Source organism: Pseudorca crassidens, chromosome 6 (assembly GCF_039906515.1).
Source record: "Pseudorca crassidens isolate mPseCra1 chromosome 6, mPseCra1.hap1, whole genome shotgun sequence".
Taxonomy (NCBI): Eukaryota; Metazoa; Chordata; class Mammalia; order Artiodactyla; family Delphinidae; genus Pseudorca; species Pseudorca crassidens.
The window spans coordinates 38,001,954-38,021,187 of record NC_090301.1 but is presented as its reverse complement, the minus strand read 5'-3'; the positions used below and the strand labels follow the sequence as shown (position 1 = coordinate 38,021,187).

General features: G+C 41.9%; 1 protein-coding gene across 8 annotated transcripts in view; it reads right to left on the bottom strand.

Moving 5' to 3' along the window:
• The window catches only part of ANKRD44 (ankyrin repeat domain 44), a 320,050-nt gene that overhangs the window by 158,113 nt on the left and 142,703 nt on the right, over positions 1 to 19,234 (bottom strand). For all 8 annotated transcript variants that reach the window (XM_067741110.1, XM_067741112.1, XM_067741115.1 and 5 more), the window contains exon 3: positions 1,244 to 1,322. In XM_067741110.1, the coding sequence (XP_067597211.1) occupies positions 1,244 to 1,322 (79 nt within the window). The remainder of the gene's footprint in view (positions 1 to 1,243; positions 1,323 to 19,234) is intronic.

Sequence of the window (19,234 nt, the reverse complement as noted above, 5' to 3'; positions counted from 1 at the left end):
GAGCACCAGAAGTACTACGTGGAATCTAACTTAAGTTCCACGAGATTGTCAAGAACAGGGGGCACAAACATTGTAAGGCACAAAATATTTGTTTCCTGGGAAAACCCACCTCAAGGACACAAACACAACAAAAATAAGGGCAATGTGAGTCTTCTTCGTGTATCACAGCACAATGCTTGCTCCTTTTTCATAATGTTCTCCACATCTGCTCGAATTACCATGTCAGTTCCTACCTTTGCATAGATGACTTTAGAATTCTACAGTTTCCCTACTGCATACAAAGGTAAAACCTTATTATAGGCCTTTTGCATGGTCTGTGGGAAGAGGCATTGCCTCCAGATCCGAATCTCCCCAAACCAAAAGAAGGAGGAAGAAAGCCAGCTGGCCTGCATACAATCCACACTGAGACACGTGCACGTGCTCAGATTCATTCTGGGGATTTGTCTAGCAAATACTCAAGGGAGAAAGCACATACTGGTTTTGGAAACCTGTTTGGTGAGATGTACCAAGCATAGAGGTTTCCAAAAATGAAAACACTGACATTTTAAAAATCTGATGAAATATTTAAAATACATCGAAAACTAAAGAGAATAATATCACAAAGACCAGTACACACACAAATCTGATTTAACATGTGTTGGCCATATTTACTCCAATTTTTAAAAAATAAAAAATTTTACAGAGTTATAGTCTCTTTCATACTCTCCCCTGAAGACATCTCTCACTCAGTTGTTCTCCTCAGAGGTAACCACTATCCAGAAATGGATATGTTTCCTTTCCTTCCATATTTTTATTATTTGATTATATCATTACAGTCATGTATCCATAAGCAAAACATAGTATTGTTTTGTAATGCAATTTAAATATATGTAAATACACATACACATTTACATGTGTTCATGTAGACCTTAAGAAAACAGCTTTCTTGTTTGTTCTTTGTTTTTTTACAATGAAAAAAATTAAAAGATATCCAAATGTACTGAATTCATTCACAATACTGGGCCTGGTTAGACAGTCAGGAATCAGACTCTCAAAGCAATATAAAAGTGTCACTAGAGAAGTCATTTTTCAATAAGAAGAAGGTCTTGCATTGTCCCTTGTCTACTGATAAACCCCATGATCAAATAAACTTCCACGAGCACAGTAAAGAAATTTTGTTTGGGTTCATTGTAGTAGTCAGTCCAGTAAATTGGTCATTTAAATTTTTATCTGCAGTTGACTTTTAAGTACAGCTGATATTTACCTGACAGAATCAGGAGTTCAATGATCTCTGCATCTCCCAGAAACGCAGCCACGTGAAGCGGGGTTCGCTTCTCAGAATCCTGAAACAATGGCAAAGATAAACAAGTCAGTGGCAGCCGGAGGTATCTTTTGTAGTTATAGTACGACATGTCACTCACTCTGAGATTAATGCTTGTGACAGAGAGTGAAGGCCAAACACCTACTCAGGTGAGTTCTGGTTACACATTTCTCTCAGCATCTCCCACAGTCACGTGTACGAAAGATCCCGATTTCTGTGTCTGTGTGTCGTATTTGCCTCCCTGCTCCTTTCATTGAAGCCCAGTTCAGGTCAAGGATGGACCATCATGCACTGGATGATGAAATTCAACTTATTTTTAAACCTTCAGTATGGTTAAAAAAAAAAAAAATTCAAATCTTTCTACCTACCTTAACAGCATAGTTCAAAGCTTTCAATGATTTATTTTCTTTCTAAGAGAACCTAGTGGAATTGTTCACAAGGACATTTTCCGTCAACTGTTGCCTAGACCACTGCCCATTCATGTAGTACTTATTGAATGCCTACTAGGTGCCAGAAGCCAGATTCTGGGGACAGGGAGGGTGACCACGACAGGCCCAGTCCCTGGCTTCATGAAACTCACAATCATGTGGGGAGGCCGACAATAGTCATGTAAGCCAATGACACATGAGATCCTTTCAGATGGTGATAAAGGCCATAACAAAATAAAAACAGGATAATGAGATCAAGTGACTGGAGAGATGGGAAAAAGAGTCCTTAGAGTGGTTGAGTAAGGCCTTTCAGAGGATGTTGACCTTGAAGCTGAGAGGTGAGGTAGATATTACTGTTTCATAGATGAGAAACTATGGCTCAAATAAATTAAGAAATGTCCTCAAGACCCCATAGGTATATAGCAGAGTCAAGATTAGACCTTCGCCTGTCAGATTCCAGCCTCAGTCCTCGGCAAGGCATTTAACATATTGTGCTGAGAGGCAGCATGCGAACAGGCAGGGGAAGAAATACTGCTTTCCCATTTGTAAACTGGAGATGATAGTCTCTCCCTAGAGAACTGATAAGAACATTCAAGATAACGTAAGTAAATAAGTCCTAGGCAGGCATGAGCCTTGGCGCATGCCCAGCAAGTGCTCCGTAGTAGCCATTATTGTCACAGCATAGATAGTTGGGCGATACTGTAACCCAGCAGGACCCTATGGGGCCTTCCCGGGACAGGACCCACATCCCTGTCCTCTACCTGCCTCTTGTTTGTAGAAAAACTTTAGCCTCCTAGGCCTTCCCCGAGTTCCAAAGAATGAATCTAATCAAAGAAGTGAGAAAGAAAGAAACAAAGAAAAGTAAGAGAAAATAATAATAGTTTAGCCATTAAACAAAGTCTAGGACCTTTAGTTCCTCCTCAAGTGCTATAGAAAATATCCTGAGCCACATCCTTGAGTTGTTTTGCAGATACTGAAACCCCCACCAAGAGGAAGAAGTTAACTGCATGCTGACCACAAGCACGTACACCCCAGATAAGTTGGAACCAGAAGGTTGATGACGTTGATTCCCGATTACCTCACCACCAACCAATCAGAAGAATGTCCACAAGCTGGTCACACATCCCAAAACCGTCTCCCTCACCCTGACTTTAAAAACCTTTCCCCGAAAGCCACTGAGGAGTGCACGCATTTTCAGCATTAGCCACCCCTTGCTAAGGCAAGTACCCCTTGCTTGGTCTTGTGATAAACGCTGCACCTTCCTTCACTACAGCCCAGTATCAGTAGATGGTCTTTACTGCACGTAGGCGAGCAGACCCAAGTTTGGTTTGGTTACATCTTCCCTCTAAGACTGAGAACTCTCATAGAGTAAAGAACAGGTCTTACTCCCTTCTCTCCCCACAGTAGCAGCACAGTAGGTGCTCAGCATAAACTGACCAAACTGAACTAGTCTATGTGTGTGGTCTCTTCCACAAACTTCCATCACCTGTCCCATAACAACAGTAACCAAAGCCTATATGCTATCTTAGAGGTTTCTCCTGAAACTAGCATGCATTTTAGTTTCGAGATTTGTGGATTCACTACTGATTTGAATCATCATTCCTATCGTCACTTGATTAGACAATATACCTAACAGTCTTTGTAGCCTAAGGATTCTGTTATTCTGTTTGCGGACAGTTCAGGCCCTCTGCTCTCAGTCTCTTTCAGACCATAGCTTGTAGGCATTTCATGCCTCGCTAATATCTAAAACAGATGGCAGGCAGGGAACATGACAAGAACTGATCTTCAGACCCGTCTATTTGTTAGGAGGTCTGGTAAATAGGTTTTATGAATGGATTAACTAACTTTTCAGTGGATCAAAAGAGGGGGTTTGAGTTGGCTGGGAATTTATGTTGTCTAGGTATGCTGCAGGCAATCACTACAGATAAGAGGAAATAGGGCAGTCATGTTAACTATTCCATATTAAATAATGGTATGCCTTGGAAAATTCAGTAAGATATACAACCATGGTTAACCCCCTTATTGCTATATCATCCTTTCTGTGAACATGAAGTTTCAATATTTAAAAACATGTTTGCTTCTTTGAGAATCAAGTGTATTAATTTGTGCAATGAACTATACAAATAACTGAGACCAGACTTTCACAAATGTCTTCTATTTCTAGATATTTCTACAAGCACTTTCCTTTTTAGCTTCATATTCCCTTTGAATCCTCATTATATCAACTGAAAAGTATCTCTTGGGTCTTAGGATAAAAGTTATATAATTATATGTTCTTTCGTGAATTGAACTGGTTCCAGAGTTTTGTTCAAAAATTAAACCTCACCTAAGTGATTTAAACAAGGACTAACCCCACGCAAATTATAACTTTAATTTGACCTGAAGCAAAGTCAATGCTCTGTTTGAGAACTTGGCCTCAAATAAAAGCCAAGAAAACACCAATATCCAAATCTGGTTGGTCCATCATTATACAACTGGCTTTGCTCATTCTGCGGCCCCTTTTATGACACGACTTGTCCAAACTGAAGTTTTTATATTATAAAATGGGTGTGTTACATGAGATCATATTGTAAAAACTCCTTGATTGTAAATCCCAGTGTTCCTGTTAATATGCATTTAAAGGTTTCCTGTAGCTTCCTGAACATCTATGCCAATTGACACTCTCCTTCAGTGACAAGCCATAGACAGGTAACTGCAGAGAAGATCTGTATTCAGGAAGTAGTTGTTTGGTTCGCTGAAGCAGCAGAATCATATAAATCATTTCATGTGCTATTAAGACCTTATCCAAAATAACAATGCATTACTACTACTGACCAACACCTGCTCTCTAGCAAGGAACCCGAGTGATGTACAGGATCATGAGTTGAGGGGTGAATAACAGAGCCACATTCACCACCATACCCAATAAGGTGAAACCAGCCAGGTTTCACCAACTGCAGTTCATCCTCTGCCTAAGTATAGGGCCACTCTACTTGCCATAAGCTAGATAAATGGAGTAGGAGATGCAATGGTAGAAGAAGGAGGGGGAAGGCTCTGGGGAAAACAGAATACTAGTAATAATACTAGTAAAAATAGGTCCTAGGCCAATGATGCCCCTATGGCATCTAAAAGAAGAAAGAAAACCTATCTGGTGCAGACGTAGAGAATGGACTTGAGGACACGGGGAGGGGGAAGGGTAAGCTGGGACGAAGTGAGAGAGTGGCATGGACATATATACACTACCAAACGTAAAATAGATAGCTAGTGGGAAGCAGCCACATAGCACAGGGAGATCAGCTCGGTGCTTTGTGACCACCTAGAGGGGTGGGATAGGGAGGGTGGGAGGGAGACACAAGAGGGAGGGGATATGGGGATACATGTATATGCATAGCTGATTCACTTTGTTATAAAGCAGAACCATTGTAAAGCAATTATACTCCAATAAAGATGTTTAAAAAAAAAACCTATCTGGTACTTATGCAGGGCTTTTAATTTTTTTTCAAAATGTCTTTTCATGTCTTCTATTACTTAAATCTCATAATATCCCTATCAGAGGAGACACACCTTTCAGAACTGTGTTGTTAAGTCTTGTTACCACTATTTAAAAGATAGGGAATCTGACCCCTAGATTATATGACTTGCCCAACACAGCAAACTGATGTCAAAGAATTAGGTGTGTTGGCTACCAACCTAAAACTGTTTTCTTTATAAAAATGGAAGCAAGAACATCATCTTAGAAGTTGCCTTGAGAGTCTAAAAAACTTTCCATTATAATCCCTAAGAGATTCTGGGGAAAATGTGACACACATATAGTAAACATTCACTTAAATGAGCTTACAGTAAGTTAAAGTAATAGTCTGGGGCCAGAAATGAAGAGTAAAGTGAGAACCAAAGCTGGAAGCACATGAGCTTATTACCCTGCAGGGAGAAGTCATACCCCAGGAGCCTGGGACTGAACACTTGCTCAGGGCTGGGAGGTGAGGTAGAGAACTGGAACTGGAAGACCCATGAAGTGGTCTTGAAGAAAGATCCTTGAAGTGCAATGGTGGGCTCGAGAAAAGGCCAGACACTCCATGGGCAGATGGCAAAGCGATGCCTTGGCCTAGATTCTTGGTGGAAGAACAAAAGTGTCCCCGCTGAGCACCCACGTCCCCAGAGTCTGCCCTCGTGTGGTTTGGGGTTTTGAATTCACAATACCTTTGTAGTCTAGAAACTCTCAAGCTAAAAAATCGGCATAAAAATTGGTTCTAAGCCAAGGATACCCCTAGGGTGCCAAGAAGAAGAAACAAAATCTATCTGGACAGATGTGCCCTCAACCCAAGCAATCCAGGATTCCCGCATATTAAACCCCCGCTGAAGATGAGCTCACCAGCCTAAACCACAGACCCACGTAGAAACAATTAATTTCCCATAAGCCAGGGTTAGCAGGCATAACAGCCAGCAAGAGCCTGAGATAATATTATAGAAGAAGCAGACAGAGATACGAGTAATGTCTAAAATCATTTAAACATGAAGGACAAAGCCCAAGGGAGAAAACAAGACCTTCTCTTTTTTTAACTGAACAAAATTTGGGGGAAGAGGTATGAAGGAAGAGTTACAGGAAGCAGTACAAATGATGCTAGAAACCATGTAAGGCTTTGGTCTAAGAGAGATGAAAACAAAAGTTAAAAAAAGAAAATTGGAGAAGGATAAAATAAGTACAGTGACTTTGGGATATGTTTTACAACCATTTATTCAGCCATATTTTCTAGGCACAGACATTTATTGAGAAGGTATTATCTCCCAGACATTGTGGTAGATGTTACGAATGGAAAATTTAAAACATCCAGTCCTCACCCTAAAGACACAGTCCAGTTACCAGTTTCCAAATTTAGGACATCAGAACAGAAACAAAAGCAGGGACATGGTAATTACTGATATTCGTGATGTTAAAACATCTGTGAAAATAAACTGAGACAAATGTTGTAGTAAATATTGCCCCAAAACCTGTCCAATTCTGACCAAGCCTGGGCAGGAAGTCTAAACCGACAAGAAAAAAAGTCTCTCCTGAACTGGGAAGTAAACAAATTTTGCCCAGGACTCTCGAGAGGCCCCATTGGCTCCAGCTTAAATGGGAACTTTGGAAGCCCTGGGTCAGACTTGCAGGTCAGTCACAGAGCCCAGCCTGTATCTTATAGGCTGCCTTAGGGGTAGTTTCTGGATCGAAATCAGAATCTAGGACCAGGCTAGGACCAGAGTAGCCTTCGGGCAGAGTGGCCGAGCTACATGTTCTGCACCATTTGCATTCACTTCTGTTACCCAAGTGGATTCTCTGTGATGACCAATAGCTCATGAATGGTTGTGTAGGTCTTTACAACACCCAGGAATACAAGAGGAGAAAACAATTCAAAAGCAAGCACAGATTAGAAATAACTCATCAATGTAGTTTTTAAATAGACTGTTCAAGTACCACAAAAAGAGAGATCTTTTCCCATTCCCCAGGAGCTCCCATTCCAAATAGCCCTTGGCAAACAGATTCGGACCCATGGAAAAAAATCAGGTTTCTTCAGAAGGAAGGAAGGTAAACCCTCCCTTTCTATGAATAGCCAAAGACACACAGCCAGCTGGCGTCTGAGCTAAATTTGCAGTATGTCACAGAAAGATCAGGCAGAGGAAGTTTCTGTCGTCTGTTTACCAAAGAAGCAGATGAAAGAAAATAGGGAACTAGAAGTATGTCCATGTAAAGTGAGCTTGACATGGGCAGAGTCCGTTCTGGCAGCTGAAAATACTGTGTAGGCAGGCCGACTGAGAGGGCACCCGAAGCCTCTCTTTTGAAGATTAAGAACTGTTTATTACATGCTTTGGAAATTCTCAGCTAGAAGTGCATGATCTAATCTTCATTGTAAGTATCTGTCATACACTAAAACAAACATCCCTCCCTACAAAGAAATAGCTTATATACCAAGACGGGCAGATGGAGCAATATTAGAAAACAAACTCTGCAAACCTTTCCTGTCATGAAATACAAAAGTTAAGTTCCAATCGTCAACTCAAACTCCCACCAATACCAAAGAAGCAAAGAAATAACTAACAACTTAGGCCCAACCAGCGTATGTGATATTGAACGGAGATCACTAGAAGCAAGCAGATATCTAAAGAACTCTGGACACAAAATATGTACCTTGGAGATACTTCAAATCATATGAGGAAAAGAGCCAAAGACACATTAAAGATTTAAATCAAACAGTATGCAGAACGGGAAAGATGTTTCGTCTGAAGGTGGGAAATTAAAAGAAATTTGTGAAGAAGAAAAGAAAGCAAAGGAGGGAAACAAAAATCATGTTTCTTTTTAACATCTCACAAATACAGAGGAGTACAGAAAATACCAGATCTATATGTTCCCACCAGCAAAATCAAACATGTCAAACATGTTAACATTTTTTACATCTGCTTCAGAACTCTGTTTTTAAAAAATAGCTTTAGGGGTAAAATGTCATGAGTATTGTGACTTGCAAATGGTCTTGAAAATAACGTGTGTGTGTGTGTGTGTGTGTGTGTGTGTGTGTGAGAGAGAGAGAGAGAGAGAGAGACAGACAGACAGACAGACAGACAGACAGACAGACAGAGAGACAGAGAGAGAGAGAGACAGAGAGAAAGAGACACAGAAACAGAGACATGTTAGGTTAGGCAGTTTTCAGTTCTTCACTACCACAAACGATGTTGCAATGTACATTCTGTACATGTGTCTCTGGGAATATGTATGAGAATTTCCCTAGAGCAGATACCAAGAAATCAAAGGGCTGGATCTTAGGGAATATTCACGTTCAACTTTATTAGGTATTGCCAAATAGCTTTCAAAAAATGGTTCACCAATTTATACTCCCACCAGTCAAATATTAATTAGTTCCTATCCCTGATATCCTTGCCAATATTTGCTGTTATCAACCTTATTACTCTTTGCCAATATGATATACCTAACATGGTATTTCATTGTGGCTTTGATTTATATTTCACTAAATACAAGTGAGGTTAAGATTCTTTTCATATGTTTACTAAAAGTTCTGGCTTCTTCAACTGCAAACTGCCTGTACATATCCTTTATCCATTTCCAAATTCAGTTATTAGTCTTTTTCTTATGATGTGCGGAGGGTTTTTTAAAATATTGCTTCATTCAACTTTCAATGAAAACTCGTTATGCCTTCACCTAGACACAGCAGAGATGGGTCAACGTCTACCCCAAGTCACCATAAGAGAAAAATTCAGATTTACAATCGTCATTCTTCTTCCATGCATGAGTGATCCCATGGAGCTGGATTTTCCTTGGCTGGAATTTTCTATGCCTCAAAAGTGATGGTTAATCTCTGCCCCTATACACCCGCACCATTGAACAACCTCATTCAACTATCACTCTGTTGGTATTTCAACCCATCCATCTGAATGTAACACAGATGTATGGGAAACACTAGTACATTTTGCTATATCAAAAATGTTCAGGGCTTCCCTGGTGGCGCAGTGGTTGAGAGTCCACCTGCCGATGCAGGGGACACGGGTTCGTGCCCTGGTCCGGGAAGATCCCACATGCCGTGGAGCGGCTGGGCCTGTGAGCCATGGCCGCTGAGCCTACGCGTCTGGAGCCTGTGCTCCGCAATGGGAGAGGCCACAGCAGTGAGAGGCCTGCGTACCGCAAAAAAAAAAAAAAAAAAGTTCAAATTCAAACCTCAAAACTATACCTAATTATAGAAACTAAACAATAATCACTCAAAAGACTTTAAAATGAGATTTTAAAGTCTTATTAAAAGACTTTAAATAAAATATAGGAACTCCCTGGCGGGAATTGGCCCAGTGGTTATAACTTGGTGCTCTCATTGCCAGGTCCCAGGTTTGATCCCTGGTCGGGGAACTAAGATCTTGCAAGCTGTGTGGCCAAAAAAAAAAAAAAAGATGAAATAAGAGAAATGAGAATGCCAAAGACATTTTGATTATATGTGCCTTAGGTAACTAAATACTATATATTTTATTGCATTAATTTTTTAACTAAATTAATGTATATTAAGCAAAAATTATATCAGAGATTTTTATATTTTCTAATTTGTTCCTTAAAACAATACTGTGAGGTAAATATTATCATCCCTATTTTACAGTGGAGGAGCCTGAAACTTTGAGATGATAAGTAACTTGACCAGAGTCACACAGCTAATTAGTGGCAGAACCAGGATTCAGAACCAGATCTGATTCCATTGTTCATGCTCTTGCTGACTCTCTGAATAGTTATAAGTAAACAAAGTGAAAGTTATTGTTTGTTAGAATTGGTACTCTTGCCCTAATATTCCAGACCTAAGAACAAAATTCTCATAAGTAAAAAGTACTAGTAGGCGAGAAGAATAGAGTTGGAGAATGAATACTACCTGATTTTGAGACTTATCATAAACCTCCAGTAATCAAGACAATTTGGAATTGGTGCAAAGGCACATATATGGACAACACATGATCTTCAAAGAAGGTGCAAGGGCAACTCACTGGTAAAAAGACAGCCTTTTCAACAAATGGCACTGAAACAATTAGATAGCCATAAGCAAAAACAAACAAAAAACCTCCAACCCAAACCCTGCACACTAGACAAAAATTAAATCAAGGTGGAACGTAGAACTAAATGTAAAACTTAAAATTCTAAAGGAAACACTGGAGAAATCCCTTGTGACCTTAGGTTAGACAAAGATTTCTTAGATATAACACCAAAGTGTGACCCATAAAAGTACAAATTGATAAATTGAATTGCATCAAAAATAATAATTTCTGCTCTTTGAAACACACTGTTGAGAGAATGAGAAGACAAGCCACAGAGTGAAAGAAAATATTTTAAAGTATATATCAGATAAAGGACTTCTATCTAAAATATACCCAAAAAATCTCAAAACTCACTAATATGAAAACAATCCAATCAAAAAGTAGGCAAAAGATGTGAACAGATATTTCACCAAAGAAGATATACAGATAGCAAATAAGCACATGAAGTAATGCTCAATGACATTGATCATTCGACCTATATGATCCAGATATTCTACTCTTAGGTATCTACCCAAGAGAAAAGAAAGCATCCGTCCACACAAAGGCCTGTACATGAATGCCTGTAACAGCTTTATTTTTTAAAATTTATTTTATTGAAGTATAGTTGATTTACAATGTGGTATTAGTTTCTGCTGTACAGCAAAGTGATTCACTTATGTATATATATATATTTTTTTACTTATGTATATATTATATATATTCTTTTTCATATTCTTTTCCATTATAGTTTAGTACAGGATATTGAATATAGTTCCCTGTGCTATACAGTAGGACCTTGTTCTTTATCCATTCTGTATACAACAGTTTGCATCTGCTAATCCCAAACTCCCAATCCATCCCTCCCTCAGCCCCCTCCCCCTTGGTAGCCACAAGTCGTAACAGCTTTGTTTTAATAGTCAAAAATTGGAAACAATCCAAATCTGTATCAACAGATGAATGGATAAACAAACTGTGGTATTTTCATACAATGGAACACTACTCAGCAGTTAAAAGGAATGAGCTATTGCTACATGTTACAACATGGATGAATTAAAGTAATTTTGTTGCATGAAAGGAGCCAGGCAAGAAAGAGTATGTACTGTATGAATCCATTTACATAAAATTCCAGGAAATGCAGACTAATGTACAGTGACAGAAAGCAGATCAGGGTTTGCCTGAGGAGGCTGGAAGGGAGATTGGAAAGGGTGGGAGGAAGGGGTTGCCAAGGGGCACAAGGAAGCTTCTGGGGGTGATGGATGTATTCATTACCTTGATTGTGGTGATGGTTTCATGAGTGTAAACATGTCAAAACTGCAAATTTTTGTTTGCTGTATGTCAATTATATCTCAATAAAGCTGCTTTTAAAATACACAAGCAGGCAAATGAAACATATTCTCTTCTGCATAACCTAAAGAAGTCTAAATTTAAGAGTTAAAAAAATACACCTACGCAACAATTCAGTTACGAGGAAGAAAAGAAATGGCAAAGTCATGAAAGGAAATGAGGCAATTCATGTTATGTCCTGCTCATGTATAGACATAAAAGTGAAGTTCTGGCAAAAGAAGGGGGTGTTGGATTAAAGTCTATATGCTTTAAAAACAGGCACAAGCAAGATTTCTCTGCAAAATCTCTTAGGACATTTACATTTCCTCAATGAAACCTTTGACAAATGTGTATGGGGTAAGGATGTAGAAAAATAAATCTAGAAAACTAAGTACAAGTATGAAAGTGAATGATTTATGCCTAACCTGTGGGTCCACTGCAACATGTCACCAGCAGATGACCAGAGCACCCTTGGGATCTTACCACAGCACTCAGAAATTCCCAAGTGACAGAAGTCCTTTTAGGGCAGACTCTGCCTGGGGAAACTGATGGGGCATCAACTATTTATTCTGTTGCCCTGATTTCATTTGGCCAGAAACATTTCTTGAGAGTCAGTGGAAACAGAACATAGAAAAGGGTTCTAGTCCTCTAGTCCTACAGATTGGAAAACCGGCCAACATGCTTGGGTTTTGTTGCCAGTGAAACAGTAATACACATCCACCCACTGCAAAGGCAATCATCCAGAGCTTCTGATGAAACCAAGGCAGATCTTCCCAGCACTACCTCCCCCTGCATCCTAAAAGCTAATAAAGTTCACAGATGCTCTGTGCAGCATCCCAAGTATAAGAAGAAGCAGTGTCTTTAAACTTAATGCATTGGGTAAATAGTTTCTCATGGAGAAACCATAACTCTTGTATACACGGTGGGAAAGTTTTACTGCTAAGGATATTTAAGGGAGCCCACAGTTTGGAACTGACCTTGGTTCCAATGAGCTAACCAATGACATGAGAAGTCTAGTTTCTGTTAGGGCCCCACCCCAGGCTTCCTGTCTCTTTTAATTAGATCATTAACCAATTTCTTCAACAAACAAAGATGTCTAATAAGAGAGGCAGATAACTAAGAAAATCAGTTCATTACTTGGAAAATTATCTCCTATTGATAAAAGGATGGAGAGAAGGCAGTTGCTAGGTTTTCACATCTTTAAGGGGATAGCAATGGTGAAAGTTTGTCATCAGGTATATGACCACACAGTGTCAGAATCAAAATCTCAGGAGAGGAAGCCTAGAATTATAAAATATCTGAAGTGGAAGGGTATTACAGACATCCAGAGAATTTAACTGATTGGCCCGAAGTCACATAGCTGTTAATGGCAGTGGTGGAACCTTTCATTCATACAAATGACAAAATATCTACTGGAGCCTACTATGTGCTGGGCACAATGCTCAGTCCTGGGATGCAGCAGCATTCAAGAGAGGGTCCCTGCCTTCACAGAACCTCAAAGAATCTCACTTTCTTGGCTCCAGGCTATTTACGACAATGGGCTATTTACCACAGTGGACTAATATTAGATTAATCACACCCATCAGCAAAGAGCAGACACACTTACGGCAGTGTTAGAAAATGGCAAACAGAGAAAGAAGGAGTGTGGCATGAAAGGAGACAATGCTCAAAGGAAGCTACTCTGGACACAACAATAACTCTTAGTTACTGGGTCTGTTTCTTGATATCTCTCTTTTTTATTTGGCGGTGTGGGAGGGGAATTAACCGCAAAAGCTTATAAAAACAGTTTCTGTGGTCCACAAAAAATCATCATAACAAAAAAGAAAAAAAGCATCTTAACTAAAATGATTAGTATCTCTTTACAAGTTTTTTTTTTTCAGCCTCCAGGTGGATATTATAGAAACTGAGTTAATATACAATACCGATTATAAAAATCACCAATGTAGTTATCAGGACCTAAGATATCAGATTGGCTCAATAAACCAGGATGTTAACAATGATAACCTCCGGGTGAAGAATATTATGGGTGTTCTTCACTTTCTTCTTTCTTTGCCTGTATTTCAAGATTTATATTAACACAGTTTAGAAACAGAAAAACCAGAATTCCTTTTGTAAATAAGAAAGACTTTCCTATTTAAAAAACAAAACAGGAACAAAACAAACAAACAAACAAAAAAAACAGGCCTGCTCTAACAAGAGCTAGTTGTAAGTAATTAAATATAAATATCAAAGCACTGGACGTTATCTCCTGTCCAAAACCTTCGTTATCTTGTAGTAAGGTTTTAAATAATTGATATGCAAATGTGTTTCTTTGCAAATGACAAAATATTATGTTTATGAATAAACCTGGAAAAACCGTAATTTGTATAACGCTCCACAGAGTCGCCAAAGCATCATCCTACACAATGCATCACGGGAAAAGTCAGGGAGACTGATCAAGTAGGTATTGTTATCCCCATTTAACAGGACAGCAATCAAGGCCGACCTAGAGAGTTGAATGACTTGCCAAGCGTCACACACCAACTTCTGGTGACTCTGGGTGTCCTGATTCCACATTCTCTGTGTTCTCTCACAATACTACACAGGGCTGTACTAGCTGGTACGAATTCCTCACCAAGGAAGAACCTGCTTCCACCCTCCTCACGGCACTTTGGACCTTTGGTCCTACTCTGACCTTTCCTGTCAAGTGACCTGCAGGATAGGGATGGACGCATGCACACACACACACACACACACATACACACACACTTTCATTAGAGGCATCCTCCTGTGGCCTAAAGAACATACACTCCGGAGTCAGAATGACCTGACTTTGAATCCCTCCTCTGCCACTTAGGAGCTGTGTGACTTTGGGCAAATAAATCAGCCTCTCTGAGACCTATTTTCCTTTTCTGTAAAATGAAAACAGGATCACCTCCCTTGCAGTCACAGATCAGATGTCCAATACATATCAGCCATCTTACTATTATTACTGACATCTTTGTGGCTTATCCTAGGTTTTTAGCTCCCCTTGGTGATTAGACTAAATAAGGAGATTCAGAACAGTTTCTGGGGAAACAGTTTTACTGTTAAGAAATGGTATTTGTTTACCAGAAGAAGGGCTGGCAATGCCTGCTCAAAGTTGGCCCACAGCAGTGCTTTGCCTGCTTCCTCTCCGGCCTAAAGCAGCCAACTCGGTGGGCTTGGCCATTGCTACCTGTCCCACCTCAACCAAAGTAACCAAAGCTTCTCCCAGACTCCAGAGTCGGGCCTCGCATAATTCGTCCTTCATCTCGTGGGACCCACAGTGGAGTCTTTTCCTCTCGTGGAACCACCTAAAACACCTACCCGCCCCCCCCCCAGCAGCTCTAAACCCTTGCTGAGAATGTATCTCTGCTGCCATGAAGGCCTCCTTTCTCATCCAGTCTCGGTAGCTCAGCAGAGTCAGCAACCTAGACAGATGGGAGCTGCCCTTGGGGGTTGGATGCTGTGCCCTTTCTCTCCTCCCCCAAAGCTGAAAACCTTCGAACTAGGCATCGCCAAGCTAGAAAGCTCACTAAACCTTTCTGACACTTGACAGGAGAGTTTTGCTATCCAAGACACCTACGCTATTAATCAAAGTCTCCCTTACTAACTTATTAGAAGTAAAGCCACCACAGAATCATTAAAGGTACTCAGGAAAATAAACAGGGGGCCACTTTCTACAACAAAAAGCAAAGGAGCACTCATCTACGCCCTTCCTAAATAGAGCTAATAGTATGGAAAGCCAAACACACTGCAATGATTCAATACAGAGCATTCTGCTTAGCGAGGGAAGGCTGCAAGATGGCAGGCCTCCCACGCCCTCTAATTAGAGACTGATGTGAGTGGTCCCAGAACGTGGAGATGGTTACATAACAGCACTTCTTGGAGACAAGGGAAAGAGAAGATGCATCGCTCCACCTTCAGGACAATCTCAAAAAAACCCATACCACTTGAGAACAACCATCAGAGAAAAAGGTCACTGGGGACACAACTGGCCTTCGTAACCGTGGACTATAGGGGATATTTTCCCCCAACTTCAAATTGCTTAGTATTTCCAGACTAACTAGTACTTTTTCACATGAGTTAAGAGCCCCTTAGGATCCTCACTTGAAAATCTGGCTTCTGAGAGTATACAGAAGGCAAGAATGGGGTCTTCCCCCAGAAGATCTCAAATACCCTATTCAACACCACAGGACATGGGGATATGGCATTCCATGGATGGGTTAAACACTAATACATATTTGGTTGGTTTCCTTGCTTGCAAGTGTTATCTTTTCTCTACTGACCTTATGTATTCATGGAAGGGAATGATTTTTAATTTAAATGATCTTGCTTTGCATACCATATGTGTTTCTGAAAGCGGTCTACACGTTAAAATTGTGTAGAATTTATTATTTTTTCCATTGAATTATAAAATAATGACAAGATAGCAAAAGAGGACATGAGGTTGGCTAGTATCAAAAAGACCACAAATAACAAGTGCTGGCAAGGATGTGGAAGTGTGAGGGCGTTGAGACAGTCAACACAAAACATTCCCCCTTGAGAAGAAGCAGGGACAGTTGACGTAACATAAGGCAACATTTATTTTAATATCACAAAACAGGGAGCCCCTGATTTGGGTTTTTGGAGTTGCCTGGGAGAGTCTTTTCACATGCAGCTCAACTGACCTTTCCTCTGAAACCTCTTCTGATTCTGTACCCCACCCCCTCTATTCTACAATTTTCTTTCGTGGCACCATCACAGCTGGTTGTCTGCCCTCCTTTTTTCCTGACTCCTACTAACCAGGCTGTGAGCTCAGGGCAGAGATAGTCTTACTCATTTCTGTAACAGCCTAGTACCACATCTGGCATACAGTAGGTGCTCAATATACATTTCTTGGAGGAATAAGAGAGAGTCATGTCTTGATTTATTTTAGACTCTATCAAAACCTAAACTCCAACAAGAAAAGGGTCTGGATGAGGGTAGCCTGCAGGTTTCTGTGGTGAGGCAGAGAACTGCTGTCTACAGGGGGATAGGGATGCCAAAGAGTCTGGATGGGTGTGTGGCATGGTTGTTTGTGGCTCTCATCCACCTCTAACACTGACTGACGATAGCAACCCCCTCAGTCCATCACAGGTCGGGGTTGGCCTTGTTTCAAAGCTGTCTGACCATTCCAGGACCCCTCAGCCCTTCAGACTTCCTATCCATTCTGTTGCTCTCAAAATAGGGCCTTGACTTTGTACCTCACTCACCCAGTGGATGAGAAGGCTTGCTAAGAAGGTGGAAACAAAAAGCTATGAGGCTCAGCTAGCCTCGTTTCTTATCAATAAAGCTCACCTGTGCCCCCTCCAGTGAGGGCTGCCTGCTGTGCAGTTCTGGTTTCTGTGAGACAATAAGACCTAGAGAGGGACATTCATGTCCACGGCCAGTCCACAAATACCAGTTCCTGGGAACCCAGTGGCTTGTAGAACTAGGGGACCAAAACTGAATTTTTTAAAAATGTGGAACATGTATTTCCTTGTCTCTGGCTAACCCAAACCTGTATATGAAATTATTAGAGGCTCCTATTAAAATGAAACTACTAGTGTGGATAGTTCCAGGCATAGGAAATCTAGTTGTTTGGGACAGGCATAGAAAGGAGAAGGCGTGGGCCGGTCACCTTTTTAATTTATATATTTTTATTATTTATTTGGTTGCACCAGGTCTTAGTTGCGGCAGGCGGGCTCCTTAGTTGCGGCTCGCCAGCTCCACAGTAGCGGCACATGGGCTCCTTAGTTGTGGCATGCGAACTCTTAGTTGCGGCACACGTGTGGGATCTAGTTCCCTGAGCAGAGATCGAACCCGGGCCCCCTGTATTGGGAGTGTGGAGTCTTAACCACTGCGCCACCAGGGAAGTCCTTGGTCACCTTAACAGGCCAGTGCAGGCCCAGTGCTGGGGAGGCATGCTGGTGACGGAGAACACCAACACTGTTTCTTAAAAGGAGACGGCTGAAGAGATTACAGCGGGGCTGCGGGTCCTTCAAAGTGCTTTATGAAGGACAAGTAAAGGAAGTGGGTCACAGGTAGTACCCACCGCTTCTCAATCCCTCAAGAATTTCCCAGAAGGATGGATTTCCCAAAAAGGTTGAGGTGTATTGGGGGACCCACATCCCAGTCCAGCCATGTCCCTCAGCTAGGACCGGAGTTGCTAAGGAAATTTTATTCAGGGGTGAGACCGACTTGATTTCCAACTTGGCTGAGCGGGGACTTTTCCACATTCCTCAGGTCACTGGAGGTCTGGTCTCAGATGCTACCAGCTGTGTCTGGGTATCAGACCCCTCTCTGGCAGCACGAGGTCAAGGGTGTGGGGAAGAGGGAAGGAAGTACAGCTGCTGTGTTCCTGGAGTTCCCAGGCGGCCTGACACGGGAAGCCCTTTCCCTCGGTTCTGGTTCTCCGGAGCCACGCTGTGGGGTCAGGCAGGCCAGGCACTTCCTCCAGCCGAAGAGCAGCTCTCTAGAGAGCCCTTCCCCGCAGCGTGGTCTCTTGGTGGAAGAAGGAAGGGCAGGCTTTGCCTCCACAGTGGGCATGCGCAGTGATGACGTCATCCCTACTCGGAGAGGCAGCTTTCTATGGGAGGGTGACGGTCGCCCTGCCGCAGGATTCTCTCACCTCCTACTGCTCCCCTCCCTGCAGCCCGCCCCTACCCGCCCCCCCAACCCCCGCATACCTGTCACCCCCACTCCCTGCCAAGGGACCCTCTCAGCCACAGAGCACTGGCTTTCCTGGCCCCAGACCTCTGCTCAATCAGGCCTGCCTCTTAACCAGAACCGCCTTCCTCCCCCGCGTCTCTCCACCCCTAAGATGTCTTAACTTTAGAAGGCACAGCCCTCAACCTCCTCCAGGCCCTCTCAGCAATGCCTTCCCAGCAACATCTCTCAAAAGCAGTAGTTCCTCCCCTCCCTGGTCCCTGAAATTTGTTTGTACTCAGTTGATTCTGCCTTGGATTTTAGCCATCTCTAAGGATGACAGTGCAACAGTGGGCTCTGGAAGCAGAGGGATCTGGTTCCAATCCCGGCCCTGACACCCAGAGCCATGTGGTCTCAGGCGAATTACTGGAGCCGCCATTTCTTTGTCTGTAAAATGGCAATTTGTGAGATGGAATCAAATGATGCTAATAAAGCACAGCTGCTAGTGTATGGTTAGCACTCAACAAACACTGCCTGTATTATGTAATCCATGTTTTTACTCCTTCCCCCATTCTGGTTGGCTGATGGGAAGAGGGAAAGAAGTCAGGTGGGACAGAGGTGGGGAAGGATAAGGTGTCCCACCCAGTCTCACCTAAATTCCAGGGTAATCAAGATGTCCAAGGGCCAGACAAACATCCTCTCTAGTAGACTCTGCGACTGGAGATGCACAGGATCAGATGAACGAAATCAAAATATGACAACATGGTGGGAGGTGTCACCTGACAGAGGAGCTGACCAGACAAGCTTTCCATCTTTGGTGAACAAAATCTGACTGCTGCCACAGGCACCTATAATTACCAGGGTGCCAGAAAGGTGGACTGAACACCAACCACAGCGAGTGGGTCACAGGCTGCATCTCATTTCCCGTGGGTGAGCACCTGTGAGCCGGGTGAGCACCTGTGAGCCAGGTGAGCTAGGAATAGGAAGTGGTAACCAGGAGGCCATAGGTAAGAAGAGCCCTAAACATTAGAGA